The sequence below is a fragment of the Fomitiporia mediterranea genome (assembly GCF_000271605.1).
Source record: "Fomitiporia mediterranea MF3/22 unplaced genomic scaffold FOMMEscaffold_6, whole genome shotgun sequence".
Classification (NCBI taxonomy): domain Eukaryota; kingdom Fungi; phylum Basidiomycota; class Agaricomycetes; order Hymenochaetales; family Hymenochaetaceae; genus Fomitiporia; species Fomitiporia mediterranea.
In genome coordinates, this window is record NW_006760391.1 from 2,717,712 (window position 1) to 2,745,138 (window position 27,427).

A 27,427-nucleotide genomic window follows, 5' to 3' on the forward strand; every position below is an offset into this window, starting at 1 on the left:
AAGATGATAGAACACACAGTTGTACTGTACTTACAACCAGTCATTATGAAGGACCAACAAAGTAGTACAATATTAAAGTAATATACAGAGATCACCACCTAATAATACTAGCAGGACACAAGCACCTCAGATCTATGGAACTCAGATCTGAAGACCCCTATGTACTCAACAAATAGTGTAAGGCAGGCAAGCCTTACACAAAGGTTATTATACTATACAGGCACTCAATGACAGAGCCACCCAGAACTCAGAATTAACAGTGCCAATCACAAAAAGGCTAATTAAACTTAGCTAAGGAAGAGAAGCACTCTCAAGGAATCAAACATGAAGGCTGTGCAAGAAGCATGTGGTGAGAAAGATTCAATGTCAATCCTTATCCTAAAACAGAAAAGACTAACATCTCAAACATATGAAATCACTAATACACATTATAAAAACATATAGCAACATACTAAAAATATGGCAACATAACACACAGACCACCTGAGGAATGGAACCACTTAGCTCACAAAGAAATAGGAGGATAAAGTCTTAATTAAAGTAGTATAAAAAGAGCCTCATTTATTGTGTAAAGAGTATTATACTTGATAACAGTTTATTCAAGGACAGCTCATGAACTAGCTGTAACAACATACTTACTCTCTTATATAAAATCTTTACACAACAATACTACCTTCTTTACCTTGAAATCTAAATGTGTTAAACTACTCTTAAGGGCATTAACTCCCCCTCTGCTAAGTACAAGTACTATCAACACTCCTAGGGACATACTCCTAGTTGAGCAAAGACAGAGGCTATGCCTGGGACCAGTAGTTATGTAGTTAAGGACCTGCCTGTTGCTTGTGAACCTACAACAAGAGGTGTAATTCCTACACAGAAATATAGTCCATAACAGCTACACATTGTGCTTTTACTCAAAACACTCTCACCAAGAGGAAGAAATGTAACTGTAGGAGGAAGTTTTGCACCTGTGTTACTGTTGGCATGTGCATTTGCAATACACCTTTCTTGGTTTGTATCATCTGTGAAAGGAACCATTAGCAGAACTTGGTATTGGAACAAAACCACTTTGATAGTATTGTAGGTAAGTAACAATATTAACAGTCAGGATTCAAACACAGAAATCAACCTCTTTTCTGAAAAGAGACAGGTCGAACAATCTGCAACATAGTCATCAAAATCATACACAGAATTTTGCTGAATAATTTCCTTGTGAGTGATTAATTCTTGTAAATGTGTCAAACCTAACATGCTGTTTTGTTTACATAGGCTCTCAAAGATTGCAGACATAAGCATTTAACAATTGGAACAAGTTTGATAATCAAATGATTGGTAAGGAAATGCAAAGTAACTTGTATTTTCATTATGGACTAAACTACTACTTCTGCAGGAACTATCTCTATCTTGGCCCTCCTATGCTAGTAGCATGAACAAATTCTCCATTTTCCTTGTGTGTAAATTGTTGTGTGAATCCTATCTTGTGTTTTCAAGCAATTCTAATGTGAGTTTCGTACCTTAAGCAAGGTTTGGAGGAATGGGTCCCAACATATGCTGTCTAAATATATTTCAGACAATATTTCAGATAACTTTGTACTTATACGAGTAGAGTTGCATTCCATGCATCACTATTGATTGAGACACTTCTTCTACAATGATGAAATGAGACAGCTGTGCAACGTTCGGAATTGTTTGCAGATGTATCACAAATATAAAGGAAAAGATACAACACTTTAACAAGACTATCTGAAGCTAACAAATTGCAAATTGGCTAAACCAAGAAAAAGTACAGTGTGAAGTTTCATAGGGATTCTTAGGAGCTGAGAAGAGGATGGGGCTTAGGAATCTCAACCACTTGGACAACTTTTGGCTTCTGTCGAATTGTATGCCACAAGCGAACTACACCCCAAGCTTCGAGTAGGTCCTACACACTCAAGGTTAAATATACACATTTGTGAAAACTGAAGCACACACCCTCTGTGTTCCAAATATCAGAAATGCTGCAGTTGGTACTGAACCAAATTCGCACATATTAGTATAAGCCAAGAGTACTTGGTTAAGGCGAGCTTACGGGAGGCTTGTATGATGTAAGGCAATTCAGCACCTGTCTCTAGCCAAAATGCAATACACGCTCTGGTAAGAGTAGTTTTAGTAGAAACAGAATCTGAGAATACAAAGTACGCACACAATAGCCAGAAACGAATAGACACTGAATATTCCAACTCTTACTATGAGCTCTCGCGGAGGACTACTATTCGACCTCATATTCACAAAGGCCGTGTGCATTTGGTATAGCTTAAATGCAATAAGGCCTATTATTTTGAAAGAGAAGATAAGGGAGTTAGTAGTTGTATAAAATATAGATATGGAAAATAGCTTTCCTTCAAAAACGATGATGGTAAACAGAATTATTGCAGCAATAGCTGGAATGAAATCACTATGCAAGCATAATCAGCAGGAAACAGCCTCTAAGATTTTTTCAAAACTATACACGAGTTTGGAGTTTATTGTACAATAGAAATAGTATTGGTTTCTCGAGACCTGGTTCAAATTGACAGCTCCATACTTTGACAGATAATGTTATCAGATTAATACACATGATAATTATGATAATTCTCATACTCACTGCTGCAGTCAAGCCAACAACTACCATAAAGACAGTATATGGACCTGCCATGAGCTACAAATCATAGTCAAATCAATGGAGAGGGCCTAGATTAATACAAATACTAACTAACCAAATAGTTGCGTATCGTGTGGTTACTAATAACTGATCTATTTTCTGTCACATTGCGAAGACTAAGCCAGAGCTGACATGGCTAAGCTTGTAAGCCATACTGTCAAGAGCATATTACTCACATTAAGAACAAATGACAGTCCTGCAGTCGGCGTCCTGTTCAAGTTGTTGAGAACTGTGCTTAGTTTGTGTAAGCACATAATCTAGATTCAGTGACGTACAAAAGAGCAGTTCCGTAAATTAGAGATGCTTGGATATTGCAGAGGATCGGGCTTGGCTCCGGACCAAATTGTCTTCCTATATACAGTCTTGTACTGTGTCAGAAGAAAAACACAAATAACTTGAATGCTGTACTTACAGTATGCAGAAGGAAGTCGAATAAATGACCCAGGTAACTAGGAAATTAACAAGCATAGGGTGCTTCCTCACGCCTTTGGCAATACGTAAAGTTAGTAGAATCATAGGAATTCCGACGTGTCCACCAAGGATCTGCAATAAAAAGAATGCCACAGCTCCAGCTAAGGTGAAGTGCTGACGATTTGAGGTACTAAAGGAAGGCTGGGAGACTGTTGTATCCACTTGTCAGTGCTTGAAAAGGGACAAATATTACAGAGAATTTCGTACCTGTGGAACTATTGTCCTCACGTAGTGGGAAATAAAACGAGGGTAATCCGGATTGCATGTCACTGGATTATGCACGTCTTTGAAAGAACCAAACGTCTCAGGCGAACAAAAGTTGCAAAAGTGAAGGGGGAATGACACAACAGGTTGAGTAGGAGTGCTGTCAATATGTATCGAAGAGATGACTGAAGGGCATGCTACAGTCAGTGTTTCCATACCAGCATGCATCAGATGAAGATGTGATGCAACAGTTTTGTGTATGATACATTCTGAAGAACAACCGGGAATAGATTCGCAAGGAGACCTTGATCGGATGTTCTCTTTGACTGATGAGGGATTTCATCAGACTTGTGTGTGAAAGTAAAGCCGAGTGGCTGGATAACTGTGAAGATCAGACAATGTCGAGTTTATCTGTTCACGGCTTTGCACATGCCTACTGCCATCCAGTATCTTCACAACAATTAGAAGCATTTTGTACACTCTAGAATGTTTGTTCCATCCTTTGAAGCAAGAGAATGTTATTATAGACAATTCAAACACACAAATTTTCTCAATAAAAGTATACGTTAAAAGCCAAAACTCAGTTAACCATAACGATATAAAGATGCACAAGGCTTATGAACAATGTAGCATTGTACTAAAACCAACTATTAGATACAACACCAAGCAAGCACCAAGATAGGGGAGTAGAAGAAAGGATTAGACAGATTGTGTTACAGATGTTTTTGCCGAATAGAACGCCACAGACGGATTAATCCCCAAGCTTCGAGCAAGTCCTGGAGAAATGGAATTGAAGTTAATAATAACATGTCTAGTCCAAATCTCGGAAGACTCAACCATCTGTGTACCAAATATAACAAATGCTGCGGTTGGAACTGCATTCCAGGAAGGATTATGAGCGTACCGCCGCACGCATTGATTCTAGCATACACTCACGTGAAGCTTGGATTATGTAGGGTAGCTCTGCTCCTGTTCTTGACCAGAAACCAATGCAAGCACTATACGGGTGAGTGATAAGTGGCAAACAGATATGCTTGAGATTGGAAACGCACACAATGGAGAGAAATGAGTAGATACTGAAAATTCCGACTCTGACTATAAGGTGAAGCGGTGGTCCGCTGTTTCTCATGTCCTTAAAAGCCTTGTGCATTCGATACAACTTAATTGCAATTAAGCCTGTTATATGCGTAGAAATGTATTAAGTTAATTTTTAATTTTGGTATTCCATGGAAAATGGCCTGACTTTCCTTCGAGCACAATAATGATGAACATGATTGTTGCCGATGTTGCAGGAACTACGTCCCTGAAAAGCTTTGTAAGTCAAAGGTCGTATCTCGGTGTCAAATGACAGACTTACACGGCCTCTGAGTTAATTGTGCAGTAGAACAAGTAGCGGTTCCTTGACAGTTTTACGGGATTTACTGCTCCGTACTACCACAAGAGCACTGTTAGATTTCTTTCGTAAAAGTCTCATAAGTATACCAGAATCTTCCTTACAGAAGCGGTGAAAATGACGAAGGCTACGAATACGCCATATGGAGCAGCAATCAGCTGGGCAATTTTTTCAGTTCAAATGCAATATCGAAGCTGCATAAACCCACTAGGTAATTCCTGACTGTCTGGTTCGTGGCGATTGACTTGTTCTCGGTGACAGCACGGAGACTAAACCAGAGCTACTAACTATAAGTTCAAGCCTTATTCTCATTGTATATGAGCGCGTACGTTTAAAATGAAAGAGAGGCCTGCTGTTGGCGTCCTAAAACATTTCGTAGTCAGTAAATTTATATTCACTGAACAAATCTTCTACAGGAATACACACATGACAGCGGTCCCGTAAATTAACGCTGCCTGAGCAGCGCAGAGACCGTGATGAGGCTCAGGACCAAACTGTCTTCCAAGGTACAGGCTATTTCAAGGTTGAGTAGAGATATACACAGTCGTCAAGAACACACACTCACAGGATACAGAATGAAACCGAGTAAATGACCCAAGTAACGAGGAAATTCACGAGCATCGGGTGTCTTCTCACTCCTTTGGCAGTATACAGAGTGAGAAGTATTAGAGGAACTCCGAGTTGCCCGCCGAATATCTGGAGGAAAAAGAAGATTACTACGGCACTAATGCTGTAATGCCGTCCATTCGACGTGGTCAGGAGTGATTGCGAGACTGCAGCATTTCATGCTTGTAAGTGCTTTGAACAGTGCTGCGGTCCAGGAGGTACGCACTTGGATATCCATCACCATCACGAGGAGGAAAGTAAAACGAAGGTAATGCGGCAACCATATTTAATGGTGGCTAAGTTCGTTCAAAGTACCTGCAGTTAATGTATCAAAGAAAGAGGTGAGCCAGCACACAGAATGAAGAGTTAACGGGATCAAGTTTGAGCAGCTCAAGAGCTCGAGTGCATATTTGACCTCGGTAGCTACGGAGTCATTGACTGCACGCCGAGCATACCGTAGAAACGTGATGCACCAGGCCTAGGACGTTCAATTGCAGTGATCATCAGAGTTCTCTTTGTGCTTAAGTTAGCGCTGTGAGGCCGAACGGTCGAAATTTGGAACAAGAAAGCACGCCACAGTTTCCAAGTGTTCATCTGTTACCGATACATACACTCGGATAGCCAACACCGGAATCGCCTGAGATCCGAACAATATGTGAATAGCAACAAGACTTGAACAAGGTAAACAGGCATTCCAACAGAAGAACCGAAGTACGAATTAGAATGATAAAGTTCCAATCACGCGTGTACGCACATGAGTCACATCATCCAAAGTTAAAACTCCGCAATGAATGATAATCTGACTTACAAGGCGCCAGTTGCTCTCCTGGGCCCTGTAACAACCTTTGAATGATATTGTATCTATGCAGTGATGATCGGGTATGGTGCCAGACTAGCGTACGATAAGTCTTTGAAATTGCCGGCGAGCAGCATTCTTCAGGCGCTCTGGCAGCATTTGCTGGTACCTCCTTCACTATTTAGATATCTTTGGCAACAGTAGGCACAAGGTTTCGTTTTGAACAGCTTTCCAAGCCAGTATTGATGGTTGCAAAGAAGTATATCCCTATTTGGTTATTTCAGTCAACTTATGCCTCCAGCATGAGATTGGCTTCGGTCACTATCATTAGGACCTCTCATTTTAGCATGTGGTTTATGTCATTAGCATACCATTCATCTCCTGGGTCGATCACACGCTCATATGCATTCATCTTTGGACAATGTTATTGACGAAAATTGTTGTATTTGGTGTTTATATAACCATGTAAGATCACTCCTACTAGTACACATTATACTCGGGCAAATTTGTCCGTTCCGCCTGCAAAGACATAATTTTGATAACTGCTCGTAGTGCCTTACACATTTCCGTTTTCATCAGGCGATCGTGGGGTACGAGGAAGAGGTTTATCTAGGTCCTTATCTGAATGGGAATATCCAGACCCTCGCACAGTGCCTGTTTTAAATGTTATCGGTTCCAGTTGGACACGTCGGAGTGGTTTTCTCCCCACTCTGAACCATAGTCGCAGGTTCTCCTTTTAACGAATACATGGGAAAGGTATGAGCGAACACTAATTATTGACAAGACGAACTACTAACGTACTTTCTGAGTCCCGAATATAAGGAACGTAACGAGAGGTACTAACAGAAGGAAATCATATCAGTAACTAGGACCCGAGGGAATTAAGAACGTAGCGGGAAATCATACGTAGTGATATGAGAACGTAGACGGCTGGGTCTGCTGGCTCGAAAGCGATTATAATTCCGACGCTAAAGCCAAGCGAATTAGGATAATCAGATATAGGATCTTTTAACACTCACATGAACGAGACGAGGGAAAAGAGTGTGAAGATGGTCACCCGAAGTGACAAACGGAGTGAGCTCTGGTCAATTGCCTTGGCTCTGCTGGATTTGTAAAGAAAGCGGTGGACCAAGCCTATAAATTATTACATTATACGGAAAGTTACATATTAAACATGACTGAACGGTTGCGTACCTTGGAAGACAAGGATAAGCACTAGTGTCACCAGGCACATCGCACTAACAGTGTATACTCTGCTCTGCAAACCGTTGTGTGAATCGAAGATTGAGAGAGAGGAGGTATTGACTTACATGAAGTTTGACGACACTGTGCAATAGAAGACCCATTTGTTTGTGACAATTGACGGATCTTTCAGTCCAATCTAAGAGCAGAAATGAGTAAGATCGTACTCGCAATTGGAGCAACGTCATGAATACTCACGATAAGAGCGAGAATCATGAAGAAAAGGAACACAGTCCAGGGGGCTAGTAGCAGCTATATCGACGAAGTAGAAGAGTTCATTTCAACGCAAAAGCATTGAAGAAGTGATACTAAACCAATATAGTAGACAGCTTAGAATGCTTGTAGAACGTTTGGCCTCGAAACTGAAACTCCATCCATAACTGTACAAAGAATTAAAGAATTCGTATTTGTAAAAGTTTATACAAGCCAAATTAATGTAATCACTCACTTGCAAGACGAGGCATAACGTCGCAATCTCCCCCCTGAAATAGCCTTAGCTTCCGAAAGGGCGTTTACAAAATGCACTTACCCTGTAATACTCCCATAAATCATTGACGCCTGCGCCAAGCAAACGGCGTAACTTGGCTCTCTCTTACTTTGCTCTCCAGAGTAAAGCCTACACGAGCCGCAATAAGTCAGGTTGGCACGTACGAGAGAATTGGGCTCACAAGATTAGGCACGCCGTAGCGTACGCCATCCACAGCACTAATAGATTAACTAGTGCCGGATGGCGACGGGTTACCGCCCTGGTTAAGACCAGCGTTGCGATCAAGAGAGGCAAGCAGACATGTCCGCCAATGACTAGAAACGAGAAATAAACGCTCAGAATGACACTTTTATTGTGTCCAAGATCCATTTCAGGTGCGGTGTGAGCAATAGTGCGGTAGTCGAACATGACATCCAGCCAGTGGATTTTAATGGAAGGCCAAGATGCAGATCAAGACAAAGGCACAAGCTAGTCGTAGAAAAACAATGGAGACGAAGGGCGGAGAGATGCTCGGTACGCGGAATAAGTATATACCAGCAACTGCCCGAAAGCTAATCTAAGAGTATTAGTCCTAGCAACGGACATCTTCCACAAACCTTGATCTTGATTGAAGATGGGACGATTCGATGGGGAGAATACTTGTGGCGCATCTGACGACCTTATTCGATGGCCGTCCATCATTCCCAGAAGACAGACTACCTTGTCCTCGAGTCCACCAGTTTCGTCTTATGCCAAACTTACGTTCGTGCGCCATAGCAGCAAAAGCCTTACCTGAGATACTACGTTTCGAAAATAACTTGTCAGTTGTACTTTCATCATGATCGAATACCGCAGGAAAGATAATCAGAATGTGAACCTCCCGCCGATCACCCACGTGCAATTGATGCATGGTCATATACAGATAGAAACTAATGCCGTTGAATGGAAGCGGATAGGACGGCGTACGCTAGTTGAACAAACTCCTTCGCTTTCTCCGGATCTTGATCGATGATAGATTCGGACCCAGGCTCGTTGATCTTTTCCCAGTGGATAAGAACACCGTCTATAAGCGTGAGAGCTTCCTCTTCGGTATGCTCTTCTACCCAGCGGACGTACTCAGCTTCACTCCATCCATGCAGAGAATGCGGTAGAGGAAGCGGTGAGCGTACAAGAATGTGGTGTAAGACGACTAATGGAGGAAGACCCGAAGTGCTAGTTGGGGAGGATAGCATAGCAGTATCAAGGAAAAGGAGAGGGCTGCAGAAATGGGATTAATACGAAGCTCACGGTTTACTACGCATCAATCTTACTCACCGCATTGCACGCAATGCACGGTAATCGTCGCCAATAACGTCTAGTCTAACCGCTCGCTGGGACCCTCCGTCTGCCATAAACGCGCTCAATGCAAATTCAAGTTCAGTCATGTCACTCGTGAGCTGCAGTTTTCCGCCTTCGCCAAGGGGGTTTGCTATTGATGCATTTAGCACGAATGAACGGACGACATTCTTTGCAATCGTCGCCACCCTGTTGCACCAAATTCAGCTACCAAGTTACGGATTGAACAACTAGGAACAGACCATTCACGAGACGCGTCCCCAACATTGAACTTGGCAAGTACCTCCGTCTTAACAAAGTTCAGCTTCTCGACTAGATCTTTCATGTACGTGCTCGGACCACCCATTCCGGCAGAAGCATCAGGAGCCCCAAGGTCGAGCTTATGCATTTTGGCAAGTATGGCACTAAGCTCCCTTCGGATAGCACTGAGCAGTGGCTCCACGATTCTATCATACGTACGGTGGAGCTCCTACAAAAACAAAAACAGAATGTTGTTATCATTAAAAGAGTAAGACGCAAAATTAAATGAAATAAAATCACCCTGACAGAAGGTTGAAGAATTGCGATGACTGACTCCGAATATTCGCCTTCGAGGCTGTTAAACCGCGTAGCGCAATGATATAGACACGTTGCGACTTGTGCATTCTGCGTTTGTTGAGGTGTACTGACCGGACCCAGGAGACTTGTCGCCCATCTATCTCGCACGATCTATACCATCAAATCGCAGTCAGGGAGTATCCAAATCTTCGAGAACAAAGACGTACTAGAGGGTCTAATCTTGTCAAAAGCAACTCCAAGCTCGATTGAACATTTTTCGCGACAGCCTTGATCAGAAGTGGGTCAAATTTAGCTGCGTCTAGCTCGTTCGCAGCCGCACGAGCTATTCCCAAGCCTTCACCCATGGCAGGTGGAGCACGAGCACCGCCCGCGACGCTTTGTGCAACAACTTCATTTAGTCGATTCGCGGAGCGCTGAAGGTACGATTGTTCAAAGACGGAAAGAGCCCGTAAAATAAGGATGGTTTCAGGGCTTAGATACTTGCGTTCAGATTAATACATAAATAAAGTCAAGGGCACGGCTATACCTCTGCTTGTCCTGTGTATATATCGTATCCGTATGAACAGCAATCTTTGCGAAAAACTCGTGGAAGAGGCGAAGTAAACGGGGATAACCCGAACTTAACGTTTGTTGCATGAACGTTGAATCTGGACGGTACCAAACTAATGAATAACGGTCGAAAGTCTTTGAGAAACTCACGTACTTCGGGAAGCATCTTTGCATTGTTTCTCAAGCGTCCTTGCCAAAACCGTCCAGAACGTTGAACTAGGCTTATTTTCAAGCACCTTTCGAACGACATGAGTAAGTGCAAGGTCACTCAGGCCACACAAAAGAACTGTACCTTCATCGCTTCATCCATGAAATTTGTCTGAGTCACGGTGTCTTTCTTAAGTTGGAGAACCTTTTCAAGGGTATATACCTAATTGAAAAGAAGCAGCATATTAGCTCATATCAACAAACGCGTCGCTTCACAGCGAGAAACAGTTAAGGGACGTCATGAACGGACCTTGATACAGCAATCCGCTAATTCGCCAATCAGAGCCTCCAGTCTAGTCCATAGAGCCGCACCGAACTGCGGAGCCGTTACATTCGTCGGCTCCGTTCGTACTCGAGACCGATATAACAGCCCAGAGGCAGTTGATGTCTGTTCTGAACCATAAAAATCGATTCAGTTATTGTATCCGGTGATCGCAGTTGTTTGAAATATATGTGAACATGAAAAAGTGCATGTACGACATACCTTTGGCATTAAGTTCCTTCGAAATTCTCGATATATCAAACGCTAGCTTGATGCGTTGCTCAACCGCATCGGTTAGATCTGCAAGGAGGGACTGCACGAGATTTGGGAGCACACGAAGGTTGTGAGCTGTTTGCAGCGACGAGGCAAGTAGCGAACGGTTCTATTAATAACCACTTAAGTAAAGAGATAAGAACAAGATGAAACAAAGGAACATACAAGAGAACCAAGGCCTGTAAGAACCATTATTTCCATCTCGGAAGAAATCTTTGTGCGAGCGGACTCGATCGCGGGGATATAGCCTGTCACGGCGTGTATCGAGCGTAGGGGAATCTCGGTGACTTCAAAGTCTTCATCTAGCGGCGATTGTGTTGTCGTTTCGGCACCAATACCCTGTTCTAATGCATTGCTGGGTCGGCCCTCATCTGGCGGCGCGTCAAGGAGGGCGACTACAACATTCTCCGTCAACAGAGTTACATTTAATAATGCCAACCAAGTAATTTCGATGATGATTTACCTAGTTCAGCAACCGTTAGAGCTGCCTTTGCGATGGCACGTTCTTTATCGCTTTCGCTACCTAAGCTCAAGTGATCCTCACTCGGTCGCCTTTCCGAAACACTTATCCGAGCTTCACTATCTCGTCGCCGAGACTCCCCTGAACCACCGACATTACGTTTTGCATCCTTTCCATCTCTAGCGGATACCGGATCCGAGCCATCTTCGGTAGACAAGCGAGAGAGCTCTGTCATTTGACTTTCCAGCCTACGTGCTAGAACCACGAAGCGTGCAGTTCTCCGTAAGGCATCGGCTGCGCACTGAAGGCGTGCTAGACGCGAAGCATATACCCCAAGAGCAGTACATGGTGTTCGAATCTTCGTACGGAGCCTGTGCGGCGCTTCGATGCGTGGTTATGCACGGGAGTTGTAGTAGTTGGGGTCGGACGTCAAAGACAGCCATAGAAGCCCAGTTGACATATAAAAGTGGTTAACGTGGAATCATCGTGTCCGAACACATTCATTGCCCAGAGGAACAGGAGAAGGAGCGGCACACGACAAGTTTGTGGAGAATCCAAGGACCAAGAAACATTAAGTCAGGAGAATGCATCCGAAAGGTGAGATATTAGATAGAACAAAACAGATCTCGATAGATATAGATTCAGAATGATTCATTTCCGCGGGTGTGCCGTGCAAGCAGTAGTCGAGTGTGGAGAGAGAGTTCGAGTAAGCCGAGAATGGGAAGAACATGTGTCGGCGGTAGCGTAAATGATGCAATTCAATCCGAGGGGTATTCCGAAAGCATATTCATTTCCGCAGTATTGAGTAGATTCAAAAGAGAATACGGTTTCGAATAAGAATTCATTGAGTGCCGCATGAATAAGAATCACGCACTTGTCCTGAGAAGCGGATACCTCTTCCAATCCAGATTTCACAGTCTGCAATTTGTCTTCAAGGGCGCCTACACCAGCAGCTTGAATAAGGAGAGTTTCATGGTTATTGGTCACCTGGAACCATACGGTACGCATGCCGGGGCATTGACCCCACCATACAAGGAAGATTCACGCAGATATTAGCATAAGATGAACCAGGTAGGCAACAAAGTTTACAAGCCGATCGATATGAGACGCGAGCAAGCATACAGATGAAATGAAGCAGTCAGTCAGTCGGACGAATCCTGGAGCACAGTGCAGGATGGTGCACGCACCACATTTTTGAGCTGCTTAGAGACGTCATCGATACCAAGAGTTAGCTTCGAAATTGCGACAGAAATATCTTCTTTTGCCGGTTCAGATGACGTTGGAGCGACTTTTGTTACCTTGCCCGCATGAGTTTGTGAAGAGTCCCCAGATGTGACGGGTGGTGGCGGAGGGAACGGTTCTCCAGCAAGTATGGCATTTGCGTATTCATTAGCGTCGAAGTTGGGTACGGCAAACGCAGCATAAAGAGATTCTACTTCGCATTGAAGGTCAGATAAAGCTTCATGCGAGTGCTTTCAGTCCACACCTGGCATACTATAGTCTCCTCTATGTCATTGGCACGTCGTTGCAGACAAGTATGAGCACCAAGCACGCGTTGTCGACTTGTGTTGAATGTGTTTGCAGCCGCAGCCAAAGGAGACGCGATGCTTACTGTAAGCCGCTGACTAATTCTCTCGCCTCTACCAGTAACCAGATCTGGAGACAGACAACTTACAAGGCGAATACACCCACCGACGCCGTGTACTGACGATGATGTTTAATCTTCTTTGTGAGCTGAGTACACACGCAGCGTCCGAGTTTCAGGGTTTGATCAAGCCTGCTTCATAAACTGACTCGCTGTTCAAGCTTTAGCCACTAGTGAAGTTTCAGAGTGCTGAGCATTGAGCAAGTGCCAAGAATGCGATGCTCACGTGCTCATTCTGCTGACTGATCCACACTATCTCAGCCAATATTGGAGATTTACAAAAATGCTACTGCCCGCCGAGTATTCTAGCGCTGTGAAGACCCTTTCCGTTGTTAAGTGTGTGTATCAGGACAGGGGTGTCCTCTGACATCAGCAGCTGTTGATCTTTCATGGTATAAATACAGGGCACATTGTATTGTGATGGCGCGCCTGCTGTCTAGCACTCTTGGTATTTACTTCTGTCGTGCCCCTTTATAAGCCACCAAGTGACCAAGAGCCGGCCTTGACTCAACCACATCTCTCCAATGGCCTACTACGACGCCTATCGCAATGCCCCGGGCTGGGGAACGTCCAACTACCAATTTCTTTCACCGATGCAACCTTCTTACCAGCCGCAACCGAGCTGGACAGGCGTTGATTACTATAGGGCACATGGAGGGCTCGCCGATCCGTATGTCTTCTATCTGGGGCTAAACGTCCTCAAACCGTATACCTAATTCCTTAACTCTAATTCACTCTAATTATATTCACAGAGGCGTTTACGACTACGCATGGAACAGAGTGCGCAACCGTTCAAGCATGGGAATAGGTATGGAGGATGCCCGTATATTGCATCGTCGTGCATACGGTGGTTTGGTGAGTACCGGGTCTACCGATCCGACTCTGTCTTCAACATTTTGAAGCACCGATAGAGTTCTAACATTCTCCACATTGCGGTGCACAGGGTGATATCCAGATGATGCTACCGAGTGATGTCGGCGCTGCAGCGGCTTACGAAGCCTGGCGCAATTGGAAATATCACAACGGAATATATGCACAACCGCTTGCTGGCGACCGCGAGCGTCAGAGGGAAGCTCTTATTGGCCTCGCAGTCAGTGAAGGTAAGCCGCAGCACTCCTATCGCTTGATTCATTGAGTTTGAAGTGAAATGGCGTTTGCGTGATGATTCTACATTTTTAATTCAAATCTGCAGCTACACGACTCTGGCAATATACTGGTCGAGCGGCTGATACCTACGGGCGTCTCGAGGCATGCGAAAGCGCAGGAGCAACAGCCGACCAAATACTGGAACAAGCGTGGCTACTCGAGGGTGGAGGGGCTTACGACCCGTATCCAGGTCGTGGCCGACTTTCACGACGTGGCTCGGCTTCTTCTCTCCGCTCTTATTCACCACTTTCGCCTGGTATGCCTGTAGTAGGAAGTATTGGTCATTCTCGCTCTCGCCCCGCATCACCTTTTCTAGGAGACGGTTATGGATACGCTAGTTCAAGCGCATACAGTCCGAGTGCTTACAGCACAAGTGCATATGACGCCCCGTACTCGCGGAGACGTGCCTATTCAAACGCAGCTGCGTACCCGATGAACTATGGAACGCCTATGACAACTCAATCTCAATATCTCCAACCAACGACCTATCAATCGGGATATTATGGCCAACCACTCTCTCCTACGTATGCCGCAGCGCAGCCGAACGTAACTGTTATCCAACCGCCATCCTCACACCGCCACCATCGTAGTCACAGTCGGCACAGACACCGGTCGGGTTCGCGCCACCGTTCGTCAAGGCACAGACATAGCGGAAGCTATGGCAGCTACGGAGGAAATTACTACGTTGGAAATTCGGTACCGTACGGTGTTGGGTATTGAACGCTCACTCTTCATGATCTATTTACGACGATTTCCAGTCCGTCCATGCTCTGAATGATGGAAGGATAACCTACATTATTACCCAAATCCCTAATAGTTGCTCCACCGTTTACCCTTTCCAGCTTTCATATCCCACTCATGAGTCCACTAACCTGTTGTTTATTCACCTTTCTCTCTCCGATTTTGTACATGTACGATATCTGTAAACCGATAGCTTATCTTCATGACTTATGCTATGTACACGTTACGAATATCATTGACTTATTTTATATACCATCTGCTTTCCAGCTTTGGGAGCGGCAACGTGGCGCGAATAAGATGTGCAGGTGAATATGTCATACACTCGGTAGTGAGAAACTCCTCATCACAAGCAGTTGTCTTGATATTCTGTAGCACACAAGTTTGGACAAATTAATACAATTGCATCAGACAAACACTAGATAACACAGAAGACATCTAACTGTAAGACCAGCTCAATCAATTCCAGTTCAACAAACACGAACATTAAACGGAGGGGATAAGTCGCGAAGAGCAAAGAAATACAGAACATCACAAAGCAAGTTCGAGCTCATACTTTAAGAGCTTTGATACTCTTCCCCATCGTGATACCGAGCCATTCACCAGGCGCAGTCGAATGGCCCGATGCCATCGTCATCCCAGCAATCTGCGGACTCCAACATATATTACCAATTTCCGCGGGTGCGGTGTATGCGTATATCGGGTCTGTTAGGACTTTCGCTTTCTTGGTTGATGAAGACGACGATGAACCGCTAGGTGAGGCAGTCGTGGACGTCCCCGACGTGCGAGGTGAATTCGGGCCACGAGCGCTCTGAGATGGAGGTCGTGCAGGCTGTTGTGTGATGTCCCATAGAAGAAGTTGGCAGTCGTCCGCTGTAGACAGTCCCAAGTTAAAAAGCAATGCACGTAATCAGGAGAAATCGATTTACCTGCTGTAGCAAGGAAAGGCTGATCAGCTGATCCCCATCCTAAGGCATTAATCGGTGCTTTATGTGCCTTCAACTCCAGCACAGGTTGTCCCGGACTTCGCATATCCAGTATCTGCACGTCATTTGAGTCGATATGGAACGTGCTCATATAATTCGCATCTGCAGGGTTGAATGCGATCCGCAGCAAAGGTGCTGTTGCCGGTCGACCAGCTGCAGCTGCACTCGCGGCAGCAACGCTTTGTGGCTTCGGTGTGGGTGTTTCGTACAGAATTGTGGAATGCTCTAACGATCGTAAGTCAAATGCTCGTAGTGAACCGTCCGCACCGACGGAGACAAAGATATCTGTTGATCCAGGTAACCAAGCTACATCGTAGACCTCACGGTCATGTGCGATGAGTTGAGTTACTGCGCTCGCAGTTTCGATATTCCACACGGTGCATGTTGTATCAATCGAGGAAGTGACTATCATTGAGGGGGATTTTTCATTCCAGGAGAAGTTGGTAATGGGAGCACCAGTATTTCCCGGTTGCTGAACTTTTGACTGTCAAAGGAGGTCAAAATTAGAGGAGTATCCATACAACAGTAAAAGATATCTTACGGACCCCCGATAAGGTACTTTTAAGTGTTAATCGGTGCACACCGCTAGCCTGCTTCATGCCGACATATGTACCACCCTGTGCACTAGTACTATCACTCGCATACTCCCAGACACGAAGGGCATCACCGGAGGTAGCAAGCAGCTCAGACCCTGCACTTCCTGATCCCGATGTAGCCGCAGTTGCAGGCTGCCACTGCACGCTGGTCGCAGGGTATCCATGATGTGCCTCGACAAGGGAAACGAAATCCGCATGCTGCTCGTAATCATAGTCATCTTCGATCAACACTCGCTCGTCTTGTAGCCCTATAATCGCGAGTCTATTTCGTGAATCTTCTGTGAATGAACCGAGAGCTAGGCGGAAAGCAGTTCGCGGACGCGAGTGCTGTCCTGGTGCCGGGGTCTTGCACCAGTCCATTGCATAGACTGCCCCTGGAGAAAATTACACGAGTTAGCGGCTGTTGAGAAAAAGTAGACCTACAACGTACATGGTGCTTCATAGTTGAGCAGAGAGGTTTGTGTCATGGCAGCAATCAAGTAAAGTACAAGCCAGGCACGAACTGAAGTGGTTATTTCACCTAAATCGTTTCCACGCACGTGATTAGATACGCGATTTCAAATTATATGTAATCGAACTAATGAGACCCAACTTGTCGCTTTAGTCCAACATTATTTGCTGCCGAATTGCTCTCTCCAACGTCCTAGTATCAAAGTCACCGATCCATAAACAATAACAGTATTTCATTCCTAAGGCGGACGATGCCTGTATGATTAGAGATGACTGCAACATTTACTGATCTGCACTCGTTTTAAATGTCTAATACTAATAGAGCAATCTGAAATGCGATTTATATAAGAAAGACAATCCAGATAAAAATATACAAGAGAGCCGCAGGCCGTGCAGCCATAAATAAATCGTCCAAAAACCCTTTCAGTACTGTCTCTCGAGGATCCCTAGTCCCTCGTCTCCCCAACATCTGACTTTGGAAGGCCCTAACAAATGACTGACACAAATGCTCAAGTAAGAACGGCAAACCAATTCTTAAACGTCGTCTCCGTCCGCCAAGCTCGAAGGTCCATGTCCATACAAAACGCCGACGCTGTCGTGCCCTGCCGAGAGTAAGGTTGAAGTAGTCGTCCTTACTTTCGGATGGGAGACGATATCGTGCTTGATGCGCAGGAGTTTGGAAGTAATCTTCTTCATCTTCTTCATCTACATCGGAGCTTCTTGAAATGTGAGTACGGGGGAAAGATTGTGCAACACCACTTGGCGAGGTGGACAATAAGCCGGGTGAGCGTAATGCGGTAGGTACTCCGTCAACCGTAAAGTTCGGTGTACCAGGTGTAAACGGAACATTTGCAGCTGCTCGTAGTGTCGGAGCCAGACTGTTTGCTCCCATCGAGCGAGCTGTGCTTAAAAGGGAGGTTGTCACAGTGTCCGCTTCAAACCGTTGGTGTTCAAAAGACGGCGAGCGTAGAATCGGAGTATTGGCACCTCCTGAGGGAGGCGGCGTGGCAAAACCTGAATTAACCTTTAGATCGTAACCCTTCTCATATGCTGCCACGACGTCCAAGTGCTCCTGCTTGCCACGATGTCGCCTAAATGCAGACACTGTGAGTACGAGCAACGATATGACGAACAGCGGGAGATATCGGCCGTAGAAGATGGCTTGCTCATCGGGGAAGAAGCACGGGACGTCGGCAAGCGATCTACTGTCCGCTTGTTGAGAGGAGGAAGATCCAAGAGACAAAAGTTGGAAACCCGGTCTACGGATGTGTCCAGGGGATGAGATAGCCTTGACCGTCACCTCGCGTACGTATTCCACCTTTGGCTCGGGACCCTCTGAGAGTAAAGGAATACTGTGAGTATATTCACAATAGTCGTGGTCATTACCGCTGTGCATCGCTTTAGTTAACACTTCCTACTAAGGAAAGGAGAAAATACCTAAACACTACAGCCGGCCTGACATATCTAAGAATATAGTTTGTTGTGTCACGCATCAGGATGTTCTGAAAGCCTGGACCGACACCTCGACGTATACCGCCCTTTTCTCGTAATGGTCCACATGGTGCCCTGTCTGGTCGGAATAAGGGGATATGACTGAATAGTACAACAGGTTCGTCAGTGCCCACTACAATATGAAAGTTCAGTCCAGTTGCCAAAGTAGGTCAGGAGTAGCAAGTATGAACGAACACCCAGCAAACTTGTTAATGAACTCCACGGCTCCATTAGGTATCGCATCCCATTCTTCAAATGTCTTCCCAGTTGCAGCGCGGCGATAGTCCTCGTCAACGAGACCTGGGGCATCCAGCATCACGAGAGTGTGGTTGCCAATGCTAACTTTTTGATTCAGAGGACCGAAGAATTTTGCAAAACGTCTACGAGCATGTGCCGCGTTCAGCCTTGCGGTGGGGCCGAGTCTATTCCAAGAGAGAATTTCGTGCAGGCAGCGACGAAAGCATGCAACGTCAGCGTCTAGCAAGCAGTACTCAGAGAAGTTCAGACTTACCCTACATCGTGGTTACCCGGTACAAAAAATACTTTTGTACTCGGATCCGACGAGAACACCGATTTGAAGTATCGGAAAGACTCCCAATATCTGCATGACATTCGCACAATTAGGCAACGCAAAGATTAGTGCATTAAGTACAGCAGGATACATCGACGTGAACAACAATGGAAATGCCCTGCGTTGAAGTGAGACAATAAACTTGGGCAGCGTTTGTCCTCCAACGCATAGCAGCGTCTATTCAGATGCGACAAATTCTCGAGGCAGAGATCACTTGAGGAATCCTCCAACGAACATTGTCTACCTGCTCAGTAAAGTAGACACCGGAGTGGGCCAAACCTTGGATTCTAGGCCTCAAGAACCGAACAACGACAAGGGGCACTTCTTGGGCTCATATGTCCCTCGAAGAGGAAAGAAAATATTCAAGTTTGTAAAGAAGTCTACTCACTCATTGTCATCAATCGCATATCTTCCACTTTCTAGCATGTCACCTAAGAACACGATGACGTCTGGTCGTGTTCGACGTGCAAATGACCATCGCTTCCGTAGCGAGGCGTCGGTGATATGGAACCATCGTCTCCATATAGGGTGCTCATATGGTACACGAAGCTGAGGGTCTGTGACGAGCAACGCGTGTGTTGGCGGTGTAGGTCCGTCATCCTATATGCACAGAAGACAACTCAGTCAAAGTTCGGATTGTGCAGACATGTCTTGAGACAGTAGAAGAAGCAACGTTATAGTCGTCTTTCCCATCCATCGTGGTTCACAAGGTTAAGATTTCAGTTCGGTCGGCACGACAGACCAATGTCTTCCCCGAGAAACGAAGCCTGGGCCAGAGGAATCTCGTAACTCACCAGTTTCTCTCCGAACACAAGGTCCACATCAGGCCAACGGCACCTCGTTATCGTCCAATAAAACGTGCCAACCTCGTACCAAAGGACAGCAAGCAGCCAGACAGAGCGGACGGCCGCAAGAGAGCTGTCCGAGAGAAAGAGACGCGCGCGTAAAGCACTGCGTGCACGCATCATTACTGGCGGCTGTTTCTCGTGCTCACACAGATCGTATGGGAGCCAAGAGGGAGAAGTCTTATTCCGGTAGAGGATCGACGATCAGATTTGCGTTGCTTACGTGGCCACTCTAGGCTGACGTAGAATTTGTTCAGAAAAAATCGATCTTTGGAATGAACGCGTAAAAATAAAATAAAACTCAATTGCGTTCAAAAGCGGAAGAAAACTGCGGCAGAGGCACCGAGAGCAGTGCGAGCAAGAAGATCGAAAGACTCGGCCTTGTACTCTTTTCTTATATACGGTACAGATAACAACTCCACTCGTGAAGATGGGAACTGAACACCCAGGCCCTCTGGTGATTAAACGAACCGCTCAATGGCAGGGGTTGCGGTCTTTGAGGGCCATCAGTTTACAGGTACAAAACCGGAGATATCCATATTCTAGGAGCTCTCGATTGCAGCTCTAAAACCGTGCGGATTGGTTGTGGGAACAGTGATTCCGTAACACGCAATTCTGAACCAAATTCGGTTTGAACCTGTGGATTTTCTCTACAGACGGCCTTGCAGGGATATTTCCGCAATTTTGCTCGGACTTCTGTCATTTTTGGTTCATGTACGGTCCGACTGCGGACATCCGACATGGCGCCATTTCCGTGCGTGTAGCCGCGAACAGAGTGACGGGTAAAGAAGGGATTCGTTGCAGCAATGATGACTTGACAATATGCACGCAATAAAAGTCTAAAGAACTCTGAATAACAGTAGTAAACCTTCGAGGCAATTGAAATACCGGAGGACGCGGGAGTGGACGATTGCACTCCCGCAGGAGGGATCAGAAGATCTAGAACGAGGCAACAATGCGGAACGAGGTCTGAGCGCGTTACGTAGCCACCACCAGGAACGGGAGGCACACATGCAGAGACGGTCAAAAGCAACAGCTGAGTGAGAGTCCACGGATGTCGGTTCACGCCATGCAATTTTGCGCCTGGTGATTACTAGCCGCCGCTAAGACGTGTATAAGTGTCATCGTAGCTTACCCGGTCAACGCGCGGTCGAACCTCGCTCCTTTTCCTTTTCGATAGGCCTGCTGGAAGCCGTGCACACACGTTCGTCTAGATACAGCCGTGAACTGAGCGAGCGTGCGCAGGATATGGGGATGTTCTTTGGCGAGCCGGGGCCGTCATCACAGCTTGCAAACCGGTTCACGGTAGGGAATAGCCGGGTGAAAAGGGCGGCCCTGTCGATCTGGACAATCAGTGAAGAAAGTGCAGACACTGCACTCGGAAGTCCAGAAGACACGGGCGAGGGTACAAGTAGCAGCTCCAGCAGTAACTCCAGCAGTCCCCATCTCAGAACATCAGGCCTACCGGATTCATCGCTTGAGGCGTCATCTGCAGTACCGTCTCCACAAATCCATATTCGACCAAGCTTAAAGCGCCATCGGAGCGTCCAGAGCCCTGCAACACCCACTACCCCTTCTTCTTTCACAACTATCACAAGGTAAGCTCTTGATTTTGCATCCGCCCTCCTGTGCTCGTCCCCACGGCACGTCGCCACGTCGCCGTCGAGCTACGAAACGGTGTACGTACTATTTTCTGCGATCGGTTAAGCCGTTCGGAAGTATACACGTGCGGCGTCACCAGCGTCACACTTAAAGCTGCTCAGAATCGCAGACTCGCTTCCACCCTCCTTCACCCTCCCCCATCCTCTCGTCCATCCCATCGCTCATCATATCTAATTTCCCCTGACAAATCCCTAGAACAATGTCGAATTCCCTCCTGCCTCAAGGCGACTCCATAAGTTCGCGCGTCCGTGGCACCAGTCATATTGACTTCAAGACTGCCACCACTGGTGTGGCAGCGAAGGCCATGCGCAACGAGCTCGGTCGCCTCGTCAATACTATCCGGGAACCCGAGATGAAGAAGGTATGTGACCGGTTGAATATCGTTTTTAGTTATTTACCTGTTAACCGATATCTACGGTAGGCGTTCGACACGGAGATGCAGTCCTTTTTCGATCTCTTCACCCGCTACCTCGCAGAGCGAGCGAAGAGCGTAGAAATGTGAGCCCGCACTCCTTAGACCTCGTATCGCGTATTGACGCATCCAACAGTCAATGGGACAAGATTAAATCTCCTGCTGCAGAACAGATCGTGCCCTACGATGCACTTCCAAAGGTCAACGACCCGACAATACTGAACAAACTTGCTGTTCTCAAGGTGAACGGTGGTCTCGGTACCTCAATGGGTATGCATACATTGAGTTTGATCATTCGTCATTTTTAATTGATTCAAATGGCACGGCAGGTATGACCGGGGCGAAGAGCGCGCTCGAGGTGAAGGATGACATGACTTTCCTCGACTTGACCGTGCGCCAGATTGAGCACCTCAACACCACGCATCGTGTGGACGTCCCACTTATCCTTATGACGTCTTTCAATACGCATGACGATACATTGCGGATCATCAAGAAATATGCAAATCAGCAATTGCGTATTACGACATTTAATCAATCGCGTTATCCGCGTATACACAAGGAGACGTTGCTCCCCGTACCGAAGAGTGCAGAGGACGACAAGATTTACTGGTACCCTCCCGGTCACGGAGATTTATACAATGCAATCACACACTCTGGCGTGCTCGATCAACTCCTCGCTGAGGGCAAGGAATATCTGTTTGTCTCGAACTCGGACAACCTCGGTGCTGTGTACGTTTTATGTGCAACGCTTTTGAGGATTGGCACTGACAATTTTTTGTAGTGTCGACCAGGGAATCCTTAAACATATGATGGATACCCAATCAGAATTCATTATGGAAGTTACTGACAAGACCAAGGCCGACGTTAAGGTGACTATATGCGCGTTTATTTGTCCCTATTTGTACTCAAAGTCCTCAAAAGGGTGGTACACTCATTGACTACGAAGGCACCGTCCGTCTTCTTGAAATTGCCCAAGTTCCTTCGGAACATGTAGAAGACTTCAAAGCTAGTATGTCATTGTTATTGCTTCTAGCCATACACGCTAAGCTTCGTGTTTTGAACTTTAGTTCGGAAATTCAAGATCTTCAACACAAATAACTTGTGGATTAACTTGAAGGGTACGGACATCGTTGTCTTGTCGTTCATAAATCTTACTTTTCCCCGTCTGACATTTAGCGCTCAAACGTGTCATGGAAGAGGAGGGCATGGAGCTCGAGATTATCGTCAATCCAAAGAACCTTGATGACGGCCAGGCGGTGATCCAGCTTGAGACCGCCTGCGGTGCTGCCATCAAACACTTCCGCAACGCACATGGTATCAATGTCCCGCGCTCGCGCTTCCTACCCGTTAAGTCGTGCTCCGACTTGTTGCTCATTAAGAGCGACATCTACTCGCTGGAGCATGGTCAGCTTGTCATGAACGAGAACAGGCTCTTCGGAACATCCCCTGTTATTAAGCTCGGCGATCATTTCAAGAAGGTCAGTAATCCTTCGTTATAGCTCAACGCGTAAAATTTAAAAAATTTCAATATCAGATTCAACAATTCCAGAAGCGTTTCAAGAAGATCCCAAAGATCATCGAACTCGATCACTTGACGGTTACGGGCGATGTCTATTTTGGTCGCAACGTTACTCTTCGAGGAACTGTCATCGGTACGTTGTCCTACAAAGTATGTGCCTTCTTCATCTAACCTAAATCTTCTTTCAGTCGTTGCAAACGAAGGCCAGCGTATTGACATCCCTGACGGCTGCATCCTTGAAAACCGTCTACTTTCCGGAAACCTCAACATGATTGTCAGTTTTATACCTTTCTTTGTCAGTTGGGTTTACTAATTCATGAATGTTCGTAATGCTGCCAGGAACTATGATCGTTCGAGACCAATCGCGCAACCAACAGTTGCATATACCACGATCAGTTAAAGCGAAAATAGCAACGAACGATAGGGATCCATAGGGCCGGGATTTGAGGATGCGCGACTTCATCTGTTGTGTGTCACCTCTCGATAATAATTCTTCTGTCTCCTACGTAGATGTGTTTCCTTTCTTCTCGGACAATAAAGCATGGAGCGTGCTGAAGTCAATATAACCTTGCGAGACACAACGTTTCCGTGAGAGAGGATTGGATGTCGCAGAAACAATTGATAATAAAAGCGCATAAATCCTCCAAAGACTTGGCAATATGTATGCGGAAGGCGGCCTTCATTCGATCCTTACGAGGAAGGCTAGCATCAATGCTTATGCTTAGCAGCAGTAAAATTTTGCCACTATAACTTTCTAAGGCTATGTTTCGATCATAACTAATAGGACAGTTACGGTCGGAAATTCGGTGGTAGGACAGAATAAGCTTCCTCCATAAATTATTCCTCTAGTGGATGTTCCACAATGTTCCGATCATAATAACTCATGATAATAATATTACAAATTAGATATTTCTAACTGTAGAGGGGAAAAGGAGAGCAGAGCAGAGTAAATACAATTTTTCCTTGAGAAAGCAAAATCGACACATAAACCATATGTATAACATAACATCATAAAAAGAATTCAGAGAATTCAAGCGAACCGCATCTCGAATTCCTCAGGACCGGTCTGAGTTAATCGATAACTTGTTCCTTCGTTAAGACCATTCTGTCCTGCTTCTTTTAGGTTGAATAGCATTCGACTGCCTAGGATACAAAGGAACGAGGTGCTCCCGAGAGCGTATGTGATGGTTTGGGTTACTACGCTGGCTTCCCGGATAGCGAATTGGAGCAAGTTGAATAAACAGCATATTATGACTCTGATTTGATTTCGAAATTTCAAATAAGAAAGAAGGCCAGTCAGTAAATTACCTTTTTTTTCAAAAAAGATTGTAGGGTAGACACAGAGAAGCTCGACTCACAGGGCGAAATACATAATTTGATCAAGGACAACGATCTTGACTAGTGTCAACCCTTTGAAACCAGCAGAGAGTTGCCAAAATTCAACAGCGCGAGCAAGCGTTAAACCCATGATAAGGAGTTCATAAGCCAGCGGTATAATCCTGATTGAGAACCCCGATGAAAATCATTTGATTTTGCAAGAATGACAAGGTTACGTACCAGTCTATTATAAGCAACTGCAAAGACAATGCCTTTCCGACCGTACATAGTGTAACATTGTCCGACAAGCGAATGGCAGTGACTGAAAGTAAAGGGGGAAAAAAGTTTGGCAAAATGGCGCGTATGCGGCCGATATATCACACGCACCCTCTTGAGCATGTACAAGGTAGATCAAGGCTCCGAGGCGAAATCCTTCCTCCATCACGAATAATATTTTGAGTGGCATCGATAATCTTCGTTCTGCATTATAGTTTGATTAAGGTAGCTCTTATCACATAAGTCCTTGCAACTCACCGTAGCAGTAAAGAGCCAGAACTCTATGCAGGAGGATGTCTGCAGTAGTTTAGGATTATCCATACATAATATGATGGGTCCATCGACACCAGCTTACAGTCGATTATGACTCGGACAGTCAGGTCTAGCAGAGCGGCCGTCGTAAGTTCACATATACACAAAGTATTGGGTGACATAGAGCTTACCGGAAAGACTTTTCAGCCAGGCAGTTGCAGAACCTGATAATTGTCACTTGCATGCAATGTACCAAGATACTGACGAGACTTACAGCTATATATGTTATTGTGAACCAATCGAATCAGTTCGATGAACCTCCTTAAGTTCGATTGTGCACATACGAAGTATGATTTGCCGAGTACGTGCTCCCTTCAAGGTCATGTTTGCGTTATTCGCTAGTCTAGCTCAATAACGAATGGTAAAGAACGAACAGTACAAGAATGCAGCAGGACCCATTATGCCGATGTAGCGATTCTAAACGTTCAGTCAGTGATGTGAAAGCAGATCCGGTACAATGACATACTAGAAAGAAAGCAATATTGACAACACTCCGTGGAGTTTTCTGAGCATCCAAGCCACATTTAGGGTTAGAGCATAACGAGAAGATCGAGGAAAGGGGTTCTGACCCAGAAGTACCGGACCTTAAAAGGGGTCATGGATCCGTTAATACGCATCCCAATCTATAGGAACGTACGATTATACCTCTTTATCCATTGTGGTAGCTGCACCGTTCTGTCAGCGGAAACTATACAAGTTTCACCAATGTCGCGTACCGAGATCATACACCAAAAGCGTCAGAATCAAGACTTGAAAGTACGTGGTGTAGATCGTGCTTGACAATAGGAGTGTCACAACATCAGGGTCTATACCATCGTTGGTGTCGCTGCTACTGTCATTAGATCGTATGACGAAGGTCATTTGCTATGGGTATAATGAGGGTGAACGCGGGATCATAAAGAACACCGTCGCTGGGGAGGGCGTGAGGAGGTATATGTACGGGATCAAAGTCTGACAGCGGTTACACTGGAGAATTCATTTAGATTAAGTGTCCTTAGAGGGTTTGATACCTGATTTGACAAAGGCATGATTATGTTGGGAGTGATCGGGAGAAGATTCTAAGAAAAGAAGCTATGGGCGCGTTCCTTTGGAATCCTCATGTAATCCCGGAAGCTTTAGAAAAAGCTAGTGTACTCGTGAAGCTCGAAACTAGACTATTCGCAGCAGAAATATACATTTGAAATAACTAGAAAAAGGCATATGCTTAGTTGAATACATTTTCTAATCTGAAAGGTACTCAAATAGCCGTAGGGAGGCTTACTCGCACTCGTACCAAGTCGGAAGGTCACGAGTAAAGGAGCACCATATAGCCCAGAGTCAAAGTCTATTAATATTCATAAGAGACTTGGCCAAGAAACGCATCTCTTCGAAGCATTGACCAGATATGAGACGGCATAGAGATCGGACAAGTTTCACGCCACCAAAATTTTCAGGTATTTCCGATCATGGGCTAGGTGTGCGATGATCGTGCTTAACAGCGCATTATACAGTCGTTCAACCATGTATCAAGAGAATCTCCGCATCACTTTCTCCAAAAATATGTCCCTCACAGGGTGCCCATACATGGTGTGCAAGGAAAGCAGTGGGTACATCTTGAGTGAGCGCGAGATGCTGCGAGTTATTTGAGAAATGTTCGGATTACGTAACATATCCAGAACATAATGTCGGCGACTCGGGACGCAGGAGACATATCTTGGTGAAACACAGCAGTACACAGCAGTACACAACCTCAAGCAGGGGGAAAGATAGATGTAAAGGACAGTGATGGAGGAGAATATAGTTCTAATTATGGCTCTTTTGGGTGATTTGGGATATTACTGCTGCTTGCATAATTCCTTAGAATGGCAAGATCACGTGATTTTTTCGTCACAAAGTTGAAAAACACAAAGAAAATACAACATCTCACTCAATCCTTAACATAAATGTGTACTATTAGTACCTAAATTCATACTTTCAAAA

General features: G+C 45.4%; 7 protein-coding genes across 7 annotated transcripts; 2 read left to right on the forward strand and 5 right to left on the reverse strand.

Annotated features, from left to right (window-relative positions):
• Window positions 1-1,810: 1,810 nt before the first annotated feature.
• On the reverse strand, window positions 1,811-12,995 carry FOMMEDRAFT_146834 (uncharacterized protein; the record flags this gene model as incomplete). The annotated part of the gene is made up of 50 exons (XM_007266825.1): window positions 1,811-1,921; window positions 1,972-2,009; window positions 2,069-2,130; window positions 2,183-2,292; window positions 2,624-2,677; window positions 2,736-2,807; window positions 2,857-2,890; window positions 2,956-3,027; window positions 3,093-3,223; window positions 3,359-3,552; window positions 3,660-3,737; window positions 3,793-3,855; window positions 4,292-4,353; window positions 4,408-4,531; window positions 4,713-4,719; window positions 4,838-4,906; window positions 4,957-5,028; window positions 5,078-5,111; window positions 5,175-5,261; window positions 5,314-5,444; window positions 5,966-5,991; window positions 6,163-6,197; window positions 6,711-6,883; window positions 6,952-6,989; window positions 7,057-7,118; window positions 7,170-7,284; window positions 7,345-7,408; window positions 7,461-7,531; window positions 7,591-7,644; window positions 7,707-7,772; window positions 7,841-7,874; window positions 7,922-8,008; window positions 8,061-8,193; window positions 8,476-8,604; window positions 8,651-8,658; window positions 8,825-9,070; window positions 9,173-9,382; window positions 9,436-9,662; window positions 9,734-9,901; window positions 9,958-10,222; window positions 10,278-10,398; window positions 10,455-10,536; window positions 10,593-10,670; window positions 10,758-10,900; window positions 10,992-11,151; window positions 11,208-11,437; window positions 11,506-11,873; window positions 12,377-12,489; window positions 12,690-12,934; window positions 12,989-12,995. 24 exons carry the CDS (start codon window positions 12,993-12,995, stop codon window positions 7,372-7,374), a joined length of 3,282 nt encoding a protein of 1,093 aa, XP_007266887.1. The 3' UTR covers window positions 1,811-1,921; window positions 1,972-2,009; window positions 2,069-2,130; window positions 2,183-2,292; window positions 2,624-2,677; window positions 2,736-2,807; window positions 2,857-2,890; window positions 2,956-3,027; window positions 3,093-3,223; window positions 3,359-3,552; window positions 3,660-3,737; window positions 3,793-3,855; window positions 4,292-4,353; window positions 4,408-4,531; window positions 4,713-4,719; window positions 4,838-4,906; window positions 4,957-5,028; window positions 5,078-5,111; window positions 5,175-5,261; window positions 5,314-5,444; window positions 5,966-5,991; window positions 6,163-6,197; window positions 6,711-6,883; window positions 6,952-6,989; window positions 7,057-7,118; window positions 7,170-7,284; window positions 7,345-7,371.
• A 637-nt stretch (window positions 12,996-13,632) lies between these two features.
• On the forward strand, window positions 13,633-15,181 carry FOMMEDRAFT_168216 (uncharacterized protein). Its single transcript, XM_007266826.1, has 4 exons — window positions 13,633-13,817; window positions 13,900-14,002; window positions 14,091-14,247; window positions 14,340-15,181. The coding sequence occupies exons 1-4, from the start codon at window positions 13,672-13,674 to the stop codon at window positions 15,011-15,013; spliced, it is 1,080 nt and encodes a 359-aa protein (XP_007266888.1). The 5' UTR covers window positions 13,633-13,671; the 3' UTR covers window positions 15,014-15,181.
• Window positions 15,182-15,477: 296 nt separating this feature from the next.
• FOMMEDRAFT_108323 (WD40 repeat-like protein) lies at window positions 15,478-16,973 on the reverse strand (the record flags this gene model as incomplete). The annotated part of the gene is made up of 3 exons (XM_007266827.1): window positions 15,478-15,904; window positions 15,961-16,501; window positions 16,563-16,973. The coding sequence occupies 3 exons, from the start codon at window positions 16,971-16,973 to the stop codon at window positions 15,582-15,584; spliced, it is 1,275 nt and encodes a 424-aa protein (XP_007266889.1). The 3' UTR covers window positions 15,478-15,581.
• A 430-nt stretch (window positions 16,974-17,403) lies between these two features.
• FOMMEDRAFT_156561 (Metallo-dependent phosphatase) lies at window positions 17,404-20,093 on the reverse strand (the record flags this gene model as incomplete). The annotated part of the gene is made up of 6 exons (XM_007266828.1): window positions 17,404-18,451; window positions 18,501-18,687; window positions 18,750-18,976; window positions 19,066-19,155; window positions 19,514-19,725; window positions 19,920-20,093. 6 exons carry the CDS (start codon window positions 20,091-20,093, stop codon window positions 17,404-17,406), a joined length of 1,938 nt encoding a protein of 645 aa, XP_007266890.1.
• Window positions 20,094-20,281: 188 nt separating this feature from the next.
• FOMMEDRAFT_156562 (uncharacterized protein) lies at window positions 20,282-21,790 on the reverse strand (the record flags this gene model as incomplete). Its single annotated transcript, XM_007266829.1, has 5 exons — window positions 20,282-20,363; window positions 20,442-20,464; window positions 20,497-21,053; window positions 21,127-21,637; window positions 21,695-21,790. 5 exons carry the CDS (start codon window positions 21,788-21,790, stop codon window positions 20,282-20,284), a joined length of 1,269 nt encoding a protein of 422 aa, XP_007266891.1.
• Window positions 21,791-21,831: 41 nt separating this feature from the next.
• On the forward strand, window positions 21,832-23,911 carry FOMMEDRAFT_156563 (UTP-glucose-1-phosphate uridylyltransferase; the record flags this gene model as incomplete). Its single annotated transcript, XM_007266830.1, has 11 exons — window positions 21,832-21,993; window positions 22,054-22,130; window positions 22,181-22,314; window positions 22,374-22,773; window positions 22,826-22,913; window positions 22,966-23,053; window positions 23,112-23,162; window positions 23,221-23,522; window positions 23,579-23,696; window positions 23,752-23,837; window positions 23,903-23,911. 11 exons carry the CDS (start codon window positions 21,832-21,834, stop codon window positions 23,909-23,911), a joined length of 1,515 nt encoding a protein of 504 aa, XP_007266892.1.
• A 682-nt stretch (window positions 23,912-24,593) lies between these two features.
• FOMMEDRAFT_134292 (uncharacterized protein) lies at window positions 24,594-26,329 on the reverse strand (the record flags this gene model as incomplete). The annotated part of the gene is made up of 12 exons (XM_007266831.1): window positions 24,594-24,819; window positions 24,922-25,062; window positions 25,121-25,202; window positions 25,268-25,360; window positions 25,415-25,453; window positions 25,512-25,538; window positions 25,600-25,632; window positions 25,843-25,885; window positions 25,935-25,973; window positions 26,038-26,052; window positions 26,114-26,133; window positions 26,185-26,329. The coding sequence occupies 12 exons, from the start codon at window positions 26,327-26,329 to the stop codon at window positions 24,594-24,596; spliced, it is 903 nt and encodes a 300-aa protein (XP_007266893.1).
• Window positions 26,330-27,427: the final 1,098 nt, after the last annotated feature.

Bases quoted from the DNA above. Each gene is read 5' to 3' on its own strand.
- FOMMEDRAFT_168216 (XM_007266826.1), top strand. From the start codon at position 13,672: ATGGCCTACTACGACGCCTATCGCAATGCCCCGGGCTGGGGAACGTCC. The intron at 13,818-13,899 runs GTATGTCTTCTA...TTATATTCACAG, and splicing joins CATGGAGGGCTCGCCGATCC to AGGCGTTTACGACTACGCAT. The intron at 14,248-14,339 runs GTAAGCCGCAGC...TCAAATCTGCAG, and splicing joins TGGCCTCGCAGTCAGTGAAG to CTACACGACTCTGGCAATAT.